This window comes from Stegostoma tigrinum, chromosome 2 (assembly GCF_030684315.1).
Source record: "Stegostoma tigrinum isolate sSteTig4 chromosome 2, sSteTig4.hap1, whole genome shotgun sequence".
Taxonomy (NCBI): domain Eukaryota; kingdom Metazoa; phylum Chordata; class Chondrichthyes; order Orectolobiformes; family Stegostomatidae; genus Stegostoma; species Stegostoma tigrinum.
In genome coordinates this window covers 107269281-107287232 of record NC_081355.1, presented here as the reverse complement: position 1 = coordinate 107287232, position 17952 = coordinate 107269281, and the positions used below count along the sequence as shown (strand labels likewise).

The 17952-nt window shown below is 38.9% G+C and overlaps 2 protein-coding genes across 2 annotated transcripts in view; both read left to right on the top strand.

The window, feature by feature from the left end:
- Positions 1-4077, top strand: part of LOC125465602 (tomoregulin-1-like) — a 215432-nt gene extending 211355 nt beyond the window's left edge. Inside the window, exon 10 of the mRNA XM_059638344.1 lies at positions 1313-4077. Coding sequence (XP_059494327.1) covers positions 1313-1403 — 91 coding nt within the window. The 3' untranslated portion in view covers positions 1404-4077. The remainder of the gene's footprint in view (positions 1-1312) is intronic.
- Positions 4078-9276: 5199 nt separating this feature from the next.
- On the top strand, positions 9277-16680 carry LOC125447050 (caveolae-associated protein 4-like). Its single transcript, XM_048521116.2, has 2 exons — positions 9277-10518; positions 12614-16680. Exons 1-2 carry the CDS (start codon positions 10105-10107, stop codon positions 13244-13246), a joined length of 1047 nt encoding a protein of 348 aa, XP_048377073.1. The 5' UTR covers positions 9277-10104; the 3' UTR covers positions 13247-16680.
- The last annotated feature ends 1272 nt before the right edge of the window (positions 16681-17952 follow it).

Genomic DNA, 17952 nt, shown 5'->3' with positions numbered 1-17952 from the left:
TGGACAGTCTTGGGCCAGTAATTCCTGAGTAGCTGCAGGAATGTCGCATTTCACTAGGGAGGCCTTGAGGGTGCTTACTCTGTTAACCTGGGGTTCGCCTGCCTTTTCAAGGCTGGGAGTACAGCAGCTGCTTGCATTTGGCCCGTTCAAATTCTCGACACTGACCATCCTTGATCAGTTACAATGGGCTGGGCATGTCGTCTGCATGGCCAGTGTCCACAAACTGCTATTGGAAATGTTGGACAAGTTGTTTTTTTGTTAAACTCGCTGACACAGGCAGACTTTTGTTTTAAATTTATAAATGGTTGGTGATTTAAACAACTTGAAAGCTTAATCCCCTTTTAACCTGCCAGCGTACAGGCTTCTTTTAAATTTCGAGGGAGCGAATGATTTAAGTTAACAGCTTAACAGTTCTCCAGGTCTTACTAACCTGTCAAAAGCCTTTATGGTTACTCTCAGTGTTCAGAGCTCCCAAGCTACACGTTAAAGCCCTTGCTACAGCAGAAATGGAGTCTGTTTAAACTCAGCACTGTTTTCAGATAGCCCTGTAGAGTTCAGGTTTCACCTCTTGGCAAAAATGGGATCGTTTGGAATTGGGCTGGGCAATTGTCCCATTCAGTATTTTTTAGGCCTGAATAGTCTACTCAAAAATCCTGGCGTTAATGGAGTAAAACACTAATCTTCATTGGATTGTGCAGGTTAGAGTGTGAACTCACTACACACAGAATTTACCTGTTATGTCCTCGGCACAAGCAAATGCCAATACAATCTCTCAATGCGCCAATTTGACAATAGGCAAATGTGTTTTCAATCTGATTTATACCTTCACGAATTGAGGAAGAAGGTCACACAAAGCTTATTCGTTTTACATTTATTTGCACTACTTATATGAGCCACTTTAAAGAGTTAAGCTGAATAGGATGGTGCTTTTTACACATATTCAATCTGGATTTGAATGCAGCCCACACTTGCATCTGTTTGCTAACTGTAGAGTCAGAAATGAAATTAATTTGACAAATACCAACCCAGATTCCCAGGGGTACGGAGCAACAAACTAGCCCTACCTCTGCAATAAATTAATTTTCTAAAAGGTGTCGCCAGTGTGAATGGCATGGGAGTTGGAAATATCATGTTGGTGCAGCTAAGTTGCCCATTGTGAATAGAAAGAGGCCCTTATTCCACATGTGACTGTACTATACCTTACAATGGAGCCTTTGGTCACCTGGGAAAGTACAAAAATCTTACAATGAAATCAAACAGTAGAAATCTTACAATTATGAAGCTCTGATTATTTTCCTTATTTGGTTCACAGGAAATGCCCAAAAAATAACCGAGGCCGCCGACAGAAACAAAACCTAGGACATTTTAACGCAGACTGCACCACTTCATCAAGGATGGTCTAGTTTATCATTTTTATACCTTTTTTCTTCATTTGCCATGTCTCACCAATTGCTGAATTATAAGTGATTTTTCTTTTCCTAAGAAGAAGATTTTTGTTTCAGAGGCCTTTGTTTTCTGAGCCTGTGCCAGCATAGAAATGACTGTGCCTGGTGATATGACCAGGATGCTCGAGTGATAGATAAATAAATGACAGTCTATTCATAACTGACAGTTTCTCCATCAACCAGTAGGAGGGTTCTTTGATTTTTAGAAAAAAAAATTCAAACTGAAATGCAGGAACAAGTCAAGACGACACAGCTGGCCTCAAAATGAAATACTAATGAAAGGACCATTTTTGTACTTCACGAGCAGAATTTTGCTCTTTATTTATGCCACTCACATGTTGTGTAATAACCTTGCCACAATGTTAATAGTAAATTACAAATGACACTTGAAAGGCAGAGAACTACTTGAGGGAGTTTTGAGTAAGGGATTGACTGAACCTGCTAAAGACAAGAGGATTAAAGAAAAGGGAATTAAATGTTTACAACTAACTTTCCTTGCAAGAAACGAAGGGATTTTTTTTGAAGTTATTAGGGAATGATGCATTTTCAAACACTATTTGCATGATTTGTGGAGCTGTGTTCTGTGATTAGTTTAAATTCAAAGCTGTTTGGATTGAGTATGTGGTCGACATCTGAGCCGTGCCATTTGGATAACTCTGAGTCCACAGCTATATTTGACTCCCCTTGGTGTAAATTTAGTAACTCATCAATGTAACTGGTGGTGCTTATGGTGTGTGCCACAGGGAAAAAAAATTGTTTTGTAGAACAAGACTTTAGGTTGATCATTTGGTGTATTTATTGAGATTCAAATGGTTTTAAAAGTTGCATTGATACACTGTTATTAGTCACCATCATGCTGTGATAAAATACACTGTAATTATTTAAACATGCGTTGTATTTGAGATTACGTTGCAAACGGTACTAAAATCTCAACAGTGTCACCTACTGGGCATGTGTGTTTAGGATTGTGGTTTAACAAAGTTTCATGGTTCTGTCACTGCAGTGACAAGGGTGTGATCTGCCTTTATAACACAATACTGCATTATGCTGAAATTCAAAGCAATTTTGACCTCAGCAAAATTAAGTGGTGCCATTCGGTTCTCATCTTATCTGTCAAAATTCTGGAAGCACCATTTCACAGAATCTGTTTTTTATTTTATTGCAAATTATCAATTTTCAAATATTTAATACGAGTGCTGAAGTTCACTTCAATGAGGTTGTGCTAGCTTATTCGTAAACATAGTCCATAGCCTATAGTTTCACAATAAATATATTTCCTCTCTTTTAAAAGAAAGTAAGCACTGGTTTGACAGAAAATGCATTTTACTGCAGCAGATTGCAAGAACCCTCTCCCTTTAAAACCTAGATCATGACACTTAGTGGTTACTTCAGAAATATGTCAATGAAGTAAAATCGAAGGGCTAACATTAAAGATGTTTTACCATAATGTTTCAGTAAAATGCTAACTTTTTTAAAGATCAGTGAATACGGTACACCCTTCATTTAAAATGTGTTTTCGTTTCACACTACAGAACACTGAAAATGACACACACTTTAAAAACAGCCTAGACTCATGTCAGCAGGTTGTGAGATTAGGTTCCATTCCACAGGTCTTAGCACTTAGTTTGAATTGCCACTTTAGAATAGTTTTGAAGGATTGCTACACTCGCAGAGGTTGCATTTTTTTCAATGAGTTCTTAAATTGATGGCCTTGTCTTTGTCCTCAGGTAGCTGAATAGGATGCCATGGTATGATTTGAAGAGAAGGGGAATTCTTTACAATGTCAAGTCCTAGCCAATGTTTAAATGTCTGATTATATCTAAACATAAATGGTTAAGCGTCATTTGAACAGTTATCTGTTAATTTATTAAATTGCTACCATATATATTTGAGTAATTGTTAATCTCTTGTCAAGGTTGACTCTTGACTTTGGCCAAAAATCATTCATTTTTCATGCACCTCATATACAGGTTGACCTCCAACACCTAAAACCCCAAAGCCTGTATTCTCTGCACACTTATGACTGAAATCAAACTCACACTGGCACAAACCCAATTGGTAGAATCATAGAATAGCATATTATTGAAGGCAGTTAGGCAACTCCTCATGTCTATGCACATACCTATGAAGACCAGGTCTGAGGAAATAAACTCCAGTCTAGCAACTGATGGAAGAGGATAGATCTCAACCTCTCTAAAATGTTATTCGTGAAAAAAAATCAGCCCTTTATTTTATATCTAACCATTGAGTCTTAGGAACTCAACTTATCTAAAACTACACGTTCTCACAATCAAATGGCATTTCAATATAGGTCCTTGCTGTGTACAAATTGGTTGCTGCAGTTCCTGCGTTACAAGAGTGATCAGAATTATAAAATCATTCAGTGGCTGTAAAATGTTTTGGGATGTGCTGAGGTCATGAAAGGTGCTATAAAATGCAACTCTTTATTTCTTTTTTATCTGGATATTATTTTGTAAGGGTTTAATTTACAATAAAGATTATCGCGGCAAATGTTATTGCTATGTATAAAATGATCAGAGATACACTGTTTTTGGCCAGTCTCTGTCCTCAAGAGTGATCCTAACATTTTAGTCCTTTGCTTTTTCAATAAACCCTCTTGTTCTTATGCCAACATTTCTGTCCTAGTCCTGCTAACGTGTTACAGCGAAGTTCAATGTGAGCTGGAAAAACAACATGTCACTTTCAACTTGGTCACTTGACAGCCTACAGCACTAAATATTAAATTCAGAACTTTCAGAGCACAGACGCTGTCCTCCATTTTAATACCCAACCCCTGTAACTTATTTACCTCTTGTTGTTCCTAGCAAGGCTGACCTATTTTCTTGTGTTCACACCTATCACAGACAACTCTTCTGTGTCCCAGAATTGCCATTTACTACAGCTACTGCTCCCTTTGTCTTCTGCTCTGGGCAACCTCACCATCTGTTCCACGTTTGTTTCTGCCTTTTGACAACACACAGAAATCAGCATTTTCCAATCCTGGAAATCAAAACATGAACTCTGTTTCTCTTCCACGGGTGCTGCTACCTAGTTTCGTCAGCATTTTCTGTTTTTATAAATACCTTCATTAGTTGTTTTACTGTTGTCATTTTCAGACCATATTCCTTCTATTGCTTTCGGTATTTTCTTCATGGAATGCTATACTATAAAAAAAAGACATATGGAATCATTTTTCATATTTAGACACTCTTTTGCCCTGCTGTTAAAGGGTTTTCTTACTTGAGTTAAAATTCTGTCTGTCTAGTCAGAAACAGTACATATCCACAATATATTCATGTCACACCAATGCCCAGCACAGAAGGCATCAGGGGAGGAATTTGAAGGACCAGGATGGCCAATGAAGGCTGGATCAGTGCAGGTCTCTGATGGTTGTACCCTCAGGGTCATTCGGCGTTGAAGGGACCAAATGTAAACAGCCTGCCTGCCCCAAGTAGGCGGATGTTTGATTTATAAATTAAAGGCCCAGTTAGAGGTCATGTTTTTGTTGTCATTCAGATTTTGCTGAAGGCAGTGTGATCCCCTTTCCTCACCACCCATCATTGGGAACATTGCCACCTCCAAGTTTTCCTCCAAGCCACTCACCATCCTGACTTGGAAATATATTGCCGTTCCCTCACGGTCGCTGGGTCAAAATCCTGGAATTCCCTCCCTAATAGCCTTGTGGGCCAACCTACAGCTGGTGGACTGCAGCAGTTCAAGAAGGCAGCTCACCACCACCTTCTCAAGGGCAACTAGGGACAGGCAAGAAATGCTGGCCCAGCCAATGAGGCCCACGTCCCACAAAATGAGTGGGACAAAGAACAGTTGTACCCCTCCATGGGAAAACTAGCAGCAATTGGAGTTGGCCTCCATGCTACACGCTGCGATCAGGTTTACAGGCCCCAGAGACCATCAAAGGTGGATCAGGCAAGAAAGGCAGCTTCTGCAGCTTCAAAGACCTTCCCAGAGGAGTTTGCCCTCCAATCCTTGACCCCATGAGCTTCTAACATTTTTAAACATATTATTTGGTGGCTCAAGGTCTCCAGCATTCCTCTGTAGCCCCACATGTTTCAGTTGTGCTGCTGACATGCCGAACCTGTAATCAGGTCAAAAGCATAAGTAGCTTGCCATGGCTCTCCATTGTATGGTGGTCCCACAAGTTGCAAGTTATGTTTGTGACCCACTTTTTCACCTCGACCTCAGGATCCTGGCACCACTGCATAAAGTATAGTCCGAACATTTACAAGGATGTTGCTGTGATTGGAAAGTTTGAGCAACTGGGCATGGCTTATTAGGCTGGGGCTCATGTCCTTCGGGCGTCAGAAGCTGAGCGGTGACCTTATAGAGGTTTTATAAAACTAAGTGGGGCATGGATAGGATGAATAGCCAAGATCTTTTCTCCAGGGTAGGAGAATCCAAAACTAGAGGGCAGAGGTTTAAGGTGAGAGGGGAAAGATTTTAAAAGGGAACTAAGGGACAATTTTTTCATACAGAGGGTGGTGAGTATGTGGAACGAGCTGCAAAAAGAAGTGGTAGAAATGGGTACAGTTACAACATTTAAAAGACACCTGAATGGATACATGAACAGGAAGGATTTAAGAGTGATATAGACTAAATGCTGGCAAATAGGACTAGATCAGTTTAGGATATCTGGTCAGAAGAGTCTGTTTTCCATACTGTATGACTCTATGATGCTTCATCATTGGGAAATATTGTCAACAATCTCTAAAGAGTTTTGATTAAACACTGTGCTACCTGCTAATAATGTTTAGTGATCATTTAGCCACTGTTAATTCTTATGTTAATTCTTATACAGTAACTTGCATTCTTATAGCACCTTTTGGCATAGAAAGTATCCCAAGTGGGTCTGGGAAGGAAAATAATTCAAAATTGTAACGACTGGCTGTCAATTTCAGTGGTTCCTTTCTCTGGATTGTTCACACCTAGATTTTAGGCACAGAATTCAATTCTTGACTCAGCAGTTTCTAATCGCTGACCTTCTGCTCTTCCTTTGTTTGAGTTAGGATTAACTTAAACATAGTTAAAAATCTATTTTCGGAGAATATCCCTCTTTAAAATTTTCTGTTAATTTTGACAGCTTCATTCAAAATGGACAAAAATTTGGATACACCAAATTGAGATTTGCAGAAATGAGAAAATCTAACAGAGTCCCCTGTGCAATCTATCTGAAACTCTTCTTATCTCAAGCTTTTGAAGCAGTTTGATGTTTTAATGACCCCTCTAGTGCTACAGTGAGAGCTATTACAGCATCACTGAGTTTGCTGATTGGACCCGAAATGTTAACTCTGCTTTCTCTCCACAGAAGCTGACAGACCCCCTGCTGAGTTTCTCCAGCAATTTCTGATTTTTGTTCCTAACTTGCGTTATCCATTTCCTCTTGATAGGACAAATCTTTCCAAAATAGAAAAATGGGATAAATATGGTCAGGTGTGGTTGTAATTCAACTGAAAGAGGAGTCATCTATTGCTGAATAATCTACTTGTGTGCAGAAATTGGCCTCTCAAAATAAAGAAGGGGCATTGATTTGCCTACCGTGTCCTCACATTAGTGCCACTAGCCCCACAGAAAGTTTCCCATTGGTGTGGGTGCCCTCTAAGTGCATACAAGTATCTCTGACCCTTGAGCTGGGACAGCGCATAGTGACTTAAATGGTTATTCCTCTTTATCACAGATTTGAACCCAAAAGAGCCCCAAAGGATACTCGTTGGCATTTCAACTATCATTGTGATTATCTGTTTAAATAATTGATCATATCACTCCCAGCAAAATAATGTAGTTGATGATGCCATTATTGACAACAATAAGCTATCACTTCTTCAGTACTGTAGGATTCTATAAATCAGTATTCTACGATATGGGACAGCATTTAATGGAATCTGCCAAAACAGGCGTGATGGTGAGGGGACTGAGAATCCAGCAGGAGCATTCACTTCTCATCCTTGTATCTGGAAAACCTTTCTCACTTTAGTGGGAGATGGAGAAGGCTTAATGTTGGAATCTCGCCTCATTAGCCTGCCACTTGAGTGTAATTATCCCTGAATCACCAGGATTTACTGGGATTCGGTAGGACTTGCACAAGTCTCCAGCGTCTGCTGAAAGTTCCTGTCAGATTGTCAATGCCTGGAAGGAGTTCTTCATTTGCAGGAATTTTGTGCCTGATTGAGGGACCCAGTGTCAAGAAAAGACCCCGCAGGAAGTCAGCCTTCTGATTTGCTATTGAATTTCCTCCCCCTTCCACTTAACTCCAGCCAGCAATCCACATCCAGTCCACACTCAGTTCTGCCTAAGGATCCATGGCCAATTCTTGCAAGACTGTATGGAATGCCAGCAGTAGTCAGTGCTCCCAGTGACATCGTTGGTACTGAAGAGTACTTGGTGGGGTGAGATCTCTACCCAACTGGGAACTTGATTAGACAGAAAGCTAAACACTATCCAATTAAGGACCTGATTGCATTGAAATATGGTGGGCTTTGGGTGCAAAAAAACAAAATGTCCCCCATAGTTCCCCATCCAGTCATGGGACCGCAATCAATTCAGCTAAATTTCACTTCTTCAGAAAAAACTTTGATCATGTATCAAAATGCAACTCTTTTGTCAGATTTCTTCCCCACACCTTGTCCAGGATAAAACACAAAGACTATTTATGACTAAGTTTAACTTTTTTTAAAAATTGAGTTCAGAAGACTAGAAATTAATCCTTGGGAACAAATTCACACAAATTCTTAATTTATTATAATGCAGCCACCTTCTTTATTGTTAGTTGTGTGTCAGGTCCAGTTTGCATTGGATGCAATTGACGTTTATACATTAGTGTGAAGTGCTTTTTTGTCAGAATCAATCCAAAAACAATAATGTAGCTCAGAATACTGAGTGCACTGACACTGTGAGACATCAGTCAACTCCCAGAGGAGAATAACACGTTAATTTCAATTGCCACAGAGCATAAATCCAGCCCAAAATGCAAACTGAAATGTCTGGACGTTGAATAAGGCCTGTCCACAATTAAATGTGTTAGCGATCATTCTCTAATAACTTGCTTCATCTGTGAAGAAGAGTCTCCTGCATGAGGAACTGAATGGTTACAGGTACCATGGTATCCTATTTAGGCATCAATCACTGTCTTCAGGACAGGAAGGGAGCATAGAATCAATTACATCTACCTGTCCATTAATTTGCACTCTATTTTCAGCTTTCTTTCCTTTTATTAAATTTCGCCAATAATCTGAAATTTAGTGTGATCTAATTATTTCAGTATTCTTGTGATCCTGAACTGAACAGGAACCATGTTGAAAAAAGTTTCAATACTTCCTTCTTTAATACCTAAAAGTATTACCTTAATCTACTGTTTACACATCTCATTCTACATGCAATAAATATCTGTAACTTACTTGCCCACAGCACCATGCTTCTCCTACTTAATGGTGTATGAGATTTGCTGTACAAATTCTTTTCCGTAAAGTGATTTTTAATTTCTAACTCTTGGACGAGAATTTAGTGTAAATTTGTAATCATTGTCATTAAGTTTGAATTGCAGCCAGGTGGGTCAATAGAAGAGGATACAATGGGAATTAGACAAAGAGAAATGTGTGCAGATCTGAATTGTATCATCAATCTGCTCAACAAACCATCAATGGCTTAAATGGCATCACTTCCTTTAGATCTTTGAAGAAAGAGTGGAAACAAGGATTTTTGGGAGTGATAAACAAGATTACAAGGTATAGAGCTGGATGAACACAGCAGGCCGAGCAGCATCAGAGGAGCAGGAAGGCTGACGTTTCGGGCCTAGACCCTTCTTCATTTTTCTGAAGAAAAGCCTAGGCCCGAAAAGTCCACCTTCCTTCTCCTCTGATGCTGCTTGGCCTGCTGTGTTCATCCAGCTCTATACCTTGTTATCTCAGATTCTCCAGCATCGGCAGATCCTATGATCAGGGAGTTACTTTTGAATGGTTTTGTAAATCTTAATCATGTAACACTTTGTTTGGGAATATTTATCCCCATTGTCCCTCGCTCCCCAACCTGCCTTTAACTTTGAAACTACATGGCAACATTATGTCCTTAATATTTAACTACACATTCAAGCTGATAAAAATTCAGCTAAAAAAACCATGAAAATTGTTAAAAAACACAACACTGAAAGAAGCATGTTTGTGCGTTATTAAAATAGCAGTTTTGATTTCTAATGTGTGTATATCTGTGTTTGTTAAAACTCTGCCTAACAACACCTTGTTCTATAACTTATAATGATGACCAAAATAAAAAGGCAGCTATGCACTGCAGTTAAAAGAGCTGTAAGATGAGATTTCAGATTTTACTGGAGGCGGACAGCTGTTCAATCACCAGCGTGAGAGTCAAAAGGTATTTTCCACACTCAGGGTTAGAATCCATCTTCATGTACGTAAGCATTCAAGTAATTCAGGATGGATGCATGACAGCCGTAAAAAATGGGTGGCTTCCAGAGGTAGGTGGAGTCACACACTGCCCTTTTAATCTTGGATCATCTGGGAGAATGGCTGGTTGATGAATCACTGCCAACACAGAGTGGAACACAGTATTGGTTCTGGCCCCTCTAGCCTGCACTCACACAAAGTTCATGTTTTAAATTAGACACAAGAGGAGAGCTTTCTGAACCACCAGCAACATGGCTGAGGAACGAATGTACTCAGACTCTAGCAACCTTGCTTTTGGTATAAATCCCACTGCTAGAGGTGAAGGGGAGGCTTCTCCACTTGACCCACTAACAGTATTAACTCTCCTGGAAAAAGTGGCCGGGATTGTTGACAGTGTTAATGAAACTCAGCGGAAAATGGAGCAACAGCAACTGGAAATAGAAAACACTGTTAAAGAGATACAAATCGATGTCGCAAAGCTTAATAAGGCTCACCTGACTACGGACACAACAGTCTCAAAGTTACTGGTGAAAACCCAGAAGATCAATGCTAATGTTAAAGATGTGAGACAACGACTGGATAAAACAAATGCTCAGGTTAAAAAAGTTGAAGGAAACCACCGTGAGCTGCTCAAAAGGAATAAATTCCGAGTGGTGATATTTCAGGTACGTTCTGTTTTAGATAATTTATACAGTTTAAACAAACTCTCTAAAAGTTTGTCTTGATGTCAGATGTATGAAATATGGAGTAGTCATCACGGCTACTGAGCTAACTATTCTGAGTTCAAGTCTATCCAGCAAGATATGTGTTAATGAAGTCAGCGTACAGTGTTTCTTTCAAAACAGAAGACCTGTAAAATATTTTTTAAATCATACAATCGCCAAGCAATTCCTTTCTTTTGCATGCCACAGCCCTGAAGTTCAATAATTGCTTTTTAAATAAAATCGCTGAAACAACAAATCATTTTTGATTAACAGACGTAACTTCATACAACAGTGCAGGGTGGCATTAATATACCAGTAGGCTTTGTGCCATCTGCCTGAAGACCAAAGACACTGGAACAGCAACTGTTTGCTGGCCACCTGAAAAATAATACGCAGGCAGGGATACCATGTGTTTAATCATCCAACTCACATCACTGGTTCCATTTTGAAAGATCAGTGAGTGGAGTTTGTGTAAAGATGAACTCTTGAAAACATATTTAGAAATTTCACAATGTGACTGCCAATATTTTGCATAGACTGTCGTAAATGTAATTTAGCATAATGGAACATGCTGCAGTCACCATTTCTTTGGGAATTATTTTAACATGTTTATAGATAGCATGATAAGATGAATGTTCTCATATAGTGTGTACTATGCTATCCCCTATCAAATGAATGCTAGATTTTTGCAGATTACTCTGAAAATGACTCTAGCTACCTCAACATTGGTATAAGTTACCTTCTGTCTGTTTTGTTGGCAGACAATTAAAGACCTATATTACATTTCAAAGAACTACAAGGGAATGGCTACAATCTTTGTTGTCCAATCCATTTAAATGTCTAAGTACATTTGTCAAAATAATTGATTTCCTGTGTATTTTTCCCTTTCCTTGAAGGCACTAATCCTTGGCTAATGCACCATTCCACGTGTCCCAATTGACCTCCGGCACTTCATCCAAATGTCTATTAGTCACATGCAAGCTTACCCACTCATTGTTGGCAGACTATTTAATGGAGGAGGTGATGGTGGAGGACATTATACATGATTACGATTGTGACCTCATATGTCCATATATCAGTAACTCATGCGGGAGTTGGAATCATTAGCAGGAGGTAATCCTGAAATAAAATCAGAAAACGCTAGAAACACTGAGCTGGTCTAGCAGCCTCTCCAGAGAGAGGAATAAAGATTACATTTCAGGTTCATCAGAATCAAGCATCCCTGATTTTTTTCTTCTGAAACCTGTGGCACAAAGACAAAAATTAATGAACTGATAACTACCTCAGTTCAACTAACAGTGTGCATTAGTGATTGAAAGTATTCTTTACCGATAAATATCAAGTACTTATTGAATATTGTTCTTGTATGACTAGGAGTGTTGGCAGCTGTTAGAGGGAGAGTATATTTCAGTATATTAAAATATGTGGGAGTAAAAACAATTTACTCAGTATCTAATTCACTTGATCTAAAATCTGTCTATGCCAAGAGAAAAGATGCAAATGTATATATGTTTGCCCCATTTTGCAAGATTATCCAAGAAAGCTATGATAAGGACCATTTAGCGACTTATATAGTAATTATTTGAGTCCTGGAATTGTACCTTGGGATGTTAGCTTACAGGCACTTAATCAGGGATTTCTCTCTCCACTTTTTAGTAGCAACGTTAATAGCAGGAAGAATTTAAGCATAGATACTGGAACACCCTGACATGTCAATTTGGGATCCAGGGGGATTATTCTGTTTTATGAAACAAGACTTGGATAAAAACATAAATTTTTTGAGGAAAATTAAACAGACAGCTCCGAAGAGATTGACGGTATAGCGATGTTATGATGAAACCCCTTAAAAGCAATTCACTGTCTCACCAAGAAGCTGTTAGAAAGTTAATTCATGGAGATGTGCTAGAATTAATTTATGTTCAGAGAGGAGAGAAAATGTAAGCTGCCTAAAAATATAGTAGTTTACTTTGCATGTGATTTTCATGTTGAAAAAATATTGAAGAACATTCTACAGGATAGAAGTCCAGAATAAAAATTGCATTTTGTGCTTTCACAGGAGGAAAATCAAATGCCCTCCTCAGTTGTCTATAAAAACCTGCCTCATGAAGGGAATGTGGCAGCTGCAGAAGAAGAACACACTGCAACTGCTGCTACACCACCACCGGACCTCTCCTCCGATGAAGAATTTGTTTATAATGAAGAAACTGCAAGTGCACGCCTCAGAAAATCAGGCATGAAGCGGGTGGATAGTATAAAGAAGGCTTTTTCAAAAGAAAACATGCAGAAAACCAAACAAAACTTTGGGAAGCAGATGAATCGGCTCAGCAACACAATCGTCCCACCCGACCGGAGAGAGAAGATAAGGATTTCAGGAGAGAGAATCAAAAAGTCCATCGTTGATTCAAAACCATTTCATATGAATATAAAAAAGAAAAATGAAAGAAGTGGGGCAGAAGGACAAGAAGTAGCTGTCAAAGGTGTAGGAGAAAGTTCCAAGGGTGAGGTCACAGGTACAGAAGCAGCAAAGGAAGTGGACACACCAGGAGCTGTTGAAGTAGGTGAAGATAATCTCCCAGCAATGGTTACAAATATTGCGAATACAGAAACGGTTGTAGTAACCATGGAAAAAAAAGGTGATGAGGCAGTTCCTTCAGTGGCAGAAGTGAAGCAGAGTCCCGAGTTCAGCTAAAGAAAGACTTAAAGCTGCGTTACTTAATAGCCACAGAAAGAGCTAGTGTCAAAATTATGATGTTAATACATCTACAAAATGTTCCTGTGTATCAAATCGGACTTGTTCAATGATTCAGATTCTTTTATTTTAATTTGGCCATATTTTGGATGAAGCATCACATTTGTGTACAAAGTGCCAGTCCTTTCACACACACCCTGCTAGCAGGCTGAACTGGACTTCAGATGACCGTGGATCAGTCCTCTGCACTTCTTGTGTCCCTGATATTGGTAGAAGTGGGTCCAGATGAATTGTGAAGGCTGGCAGGAGGTTTATTATTAAAAAAAAACTAAAACATGGGAAGGTTTTTGTTTTTAAGAATAGACCTTTGAAGAAGGACAGCATTTTTCAATTTTGTATTTGAATCTTGAAGTTTATATTGTTTTGAATTGGGCTGTTAAGTAGTACAGTTTTAATTCTTGTCAGTCTCTCAGCTATCCTCACATAGTGTTTTCAGTATCGCTTTATGTCACATGTCAGGTAGCTGTGGTGGATGTTGAAAAAATAATCTTATTTCGTTGTTGTCACTATGGTAACTGAAACATCAAGTGATTGCTCCTCAGGCCTTAGAATTAATGAAAGGAACAGATGCTGTATATTGGGCATATCATAGTGTAATATGTGGCATTAGATAAAAAAATTATTCTCTAAAAGTCCATGGAGATTTACTATATTCCGTCCCACAGGGAAAATGTTACATTCTCTGTAAACATATTGCTGAAACATCTAAATATGTTTCAAAACTCTATTTCTGCACAAACAAAATCGGAATGATTTATTTACTTGTTTATTTCGGCTATTTCACAAATTTGCTTTAATACGAATAATTAGCTAAAATGAGCATGTTTTTGAAGTGTGTATCCTGCGTATTCTTATTTGTATCTTTAGTTTTCAAACTGAAATAGATGTGTCATTGTATATGTAAAATAGGGTGATTTAGTTTAATATTCTTTGGTGTACTTTTCATGTTGTCTCTCCCCGAGTGTTCGTTGTGGTGTGCATGGGCAAATTCTCAGTGATGACTGCAAGCACCAGAGCTACTTGTTTAGCTTTGGGGTGTTTCCAGTGTTATTTGTAGAAAGCATAAGTCATGCAGTTGGACATTCAAGTGAATACAATACTTATAGTTTGAGCAGATTATATTACTTCATGTATATTCATTAAGGGATTTAGTCCATAAAATTGGGAGTCATGTAAGTTTATACATTTGCTTAAAATCTGGCATAGTTGACAAGTGCCTGAATTCATTTTTCAGCTTTCTTCCATTTAACCCCTCTTCTCCTGGAGATAGTGACTCCTGTGAAGGTATTGACCCATGGGCGCTGGAAGCCTTATGGCATTTAGGTTGAGTTGCAGTTCTGTACATTTGTGCTTGTACATTGAATGTCAGCAGGCAATTTGACTGGATAGAAGGGAATCACAATAAGCCCAATCCTGTCCCCACCCAATTGCCATGCAAGTAAACTTTCCAGCAGCAATCACTGGACAGTGAGCAGGAGCAGGAATCCTGACAATTTTCCGGTCCCTTTCCTAGGGACACTGAAGTAACCAAATAATAAACTGTTGTGTATTTCAACACTTGTCTTTCAGAATGACAGGAAATATTAGTTTAAATTTGTCATATTTTCCTCCTTTCAGGTCTCTTTGTCTGACCTTTTAAGTCTTATTTTTTATTGAAGTCTTTGTGCTCATGCTACACATTAGACCCGAGTTAACAGCTATCCACTGTTTCCTAATCTTGTGGGGAAATGTCTACTGAAGAGTGCCTGAGAAAAACTTCACTGAATGGGGGCTGCAAGTACAAAACTGCCTTGTCCATGTATGATGACATCGGTACCTTAATATATTATATCTCCCAAGTTCCAAATAATTCATGAGCCTTGTTTGGTACACTGTAGTTCTTATATCACGTGTACATTCAATTCTTTGCATCAGACATGTGCTGCATGTTGTTCTTAAATTACTGTGCATTAACTAATTACAACATGCATTCACATCATGATATAAGCTGTGGACAGGCCTCAAAGGATTAGTGCAGAATAATTATAAGGTGCGCAGATTGTCTCTTTTTAAATGGTCTGGTCCATTTGTATATGTGTCAGAAGAACTTACCGAGATAAAGGCACAGACTCATCATTTAATTTATGTTTAGTTAGTCCTCAGCTGCTACTAACAGTTCGATCATAGAAGTAAGGTTTGCAATCTGTAGCCACATTGTCAAAGCACAGTAGGTACAATTGTGGCAACAACATTCAGTACCTACATTTGGGAGCTGGTTCAAAGCATTGAAAATGTAGGACACTATTTAGAATGTTGCTGGAACAGCAAAAACAAGAGAAAATGTGGATAAAACGCTGAAAACACAATGGGGGAAGTAATAAGATATATAGCATATGTGAAAGTAAAATGGAAAATCAAAGACATGAGATTGTAGCAAAAAAGCAAATAAAGTGTTAAAACATAACGTTTTATTATATGAGAACTTGAATGGAGAAAGGAAGGAAAGCAGGATTTTATTTAACTTTAGAGAAATAGCTTTTCATTTGAGAGAGAGCCGTACATGTGATGTGCAGGTACAGAGATATTGAGGCTAGTGTAGTTTATGTCTCTCTGTGTATAATTCATTATTTTAAACCCATTCCTTCCCTGAATCTAAAGATGGAAAAACATGGTTCGGGGTTGATGTCATGCTCATAGACTTTCATGTGTAATGTTGCGTATAGATATAATTGGGTTCCTGCTGAATAAATGTTAAAATAACACCCTCACATTTACTTTGCATTTTTGCATATTAGTTAAGCATTGTTACTTGCATAAACACCAATATATCAAACACGACGGAATCAGAGACAGCAGCTTCCAAAGTCCTGCAGCTGTACATGTTGTACTACAGACTTTGATCGATTTACACATGTTAACACCAGCTCTGAAAGTCATATCTGCTACAACAAGAAATTAACTTAGAAGTGGGACACGGAACAAAATGTTACAGCGATCTGTTGTTTTATGGTAATCAGCAGGATTTCTCACAGGAGAATAACGACAAAAGTGGAGATGAGAAAAATGTGGTGTGAACTGGAAATACCTGGTAAAATTTGACAAAAGCAAATTTCAAGTGTCAGTAAAGCATTGCACAATTCTTCTATCCTTTTCCACTATTTTATCTAACAATGCTTTATGAAGTAACATAGCAAATGAAAAATATTTTAATGCTCTTCATTACATTTATTGATGACATGATTGGAGATGGATGTTAAGTAGTTCTCTGGAGGAATGCATTTGATTGCCTTATTCCCCCCTTATTATTGGTATTTGGTGTTTATAGTTTGTGTTTTTTTTTTGGTTTTGGATGCAATTTCTGTACATTAACTCAATAAAGAAAACATACAATTTGATTGTCTTGGCTATTCAAGATTGTTACGTTTATTTATCACTGTCTGATTTTGTTCATTGATAGAAAAGGTTAAATACTAAATTCTCACGTTGAGTGTAACTTTGTTACTTTACACAGAGAATCTATCAAGTTTGAGGTTTCAGTTTACATGCTGGGTAATTAATCTGGGATCTGGGTGGGAGGGATTAGGCGATGGTAGGGGGCAGGAATTGTTGGTGGTTTGGTGTATTCTCCCAATTTGATTCTATACCTTTGGAAGAAAGTCAGTGGAAATCCCATTTTAGGAAGCAGTAGCATAGTGGCAATGTCACTGGGCTCGCAGTCCAGAACCCAGGCCAATGCTCTGGGAACATTGTTTTAAATCTTACCATGGAATATGGTCACAAATGAATTCAAAAACAAAAATCTGGAACATAGAGCTGACCGAATGGAGAACGTGTAACCATTGTCAATTGTTGTAAAAACCCATCTGGTTCACAATTGTCTTTTAGGGAAGGAAATTGGCTACTCTTACTTGTGGCCTTCATGTGACTGCAAACCCAAAGCAATGTGTTTGACTCTTAAATGCCCTCTGGGCAATTAAGATGGGTACTAAAGTCCGCAAAATGTACTCTGAGCGGGGGATTTCAAAGTTCACCACCAAGAGTGGCATGACAGCAGTACTACTGACTGAAGTGGTGAGGTCCTAAAGGACATAGCTTTTAGACTGGGTCTGTGGCAGGTGGTGAGGGAACCAACAAGAGGCAAAAACATACTTGACCTCATCCTTACCAATCTGCCAGCTGCGGATGCATCTGTCCATGAGGGTTTCAGCAAGAGTGGAGACAAAGTCTGGCCTTCACGCTGAGAATACCATCCATTGTGTTGCTTGGCACTATCACCGTGCTAAATGGGACAGACTTAGAACAGATCTGGCAAGTCAAACACAAACAAAAACAGAAGTTGCTGGAAAAGCTCAGCAGGTCTGGTAGCACCTGTAAAGAGAAATCAGAGTTAACGTTTCAGGTCCAGTGACCCAACTCCACATTGAACATCCATGACGCGCTGTCGGCCATCAACAGCAGCAGAATTGTACTGTAGTACAACCTGTAAGCTCATGCCCCAGAATATCCTCCACTCAGCCATTACCATCAAGCCAGGGGATCAACCCTGGTTCAATGGAGGCGGGAGGGCATGCCAGGTACAGCACCAGGCAGTCCCCAAAAATGAGGCATCAACTTGGTGAAGTCACCAAACAGGACTACTTGCACACCAAACAGTGTAAACAGGAAGT

Bases quoted from the DNA above. Each gene is read 5' to 3' on its own strand.
- LOC125447050 (XM_048521116.2), top strand. From the start codon at position 10,105: ATGGCTGAGGAACGAATGTACTCAGACTCTAGCAACCTTGCTTTTGGT. The intron at 10,519-12,613 runs GTACGTTCTGTT...GTGCTTTCACAG, and splicing joins TCCGAGTGGTGATATTTCAG to GAGGAAAATCAAATGCCCTC.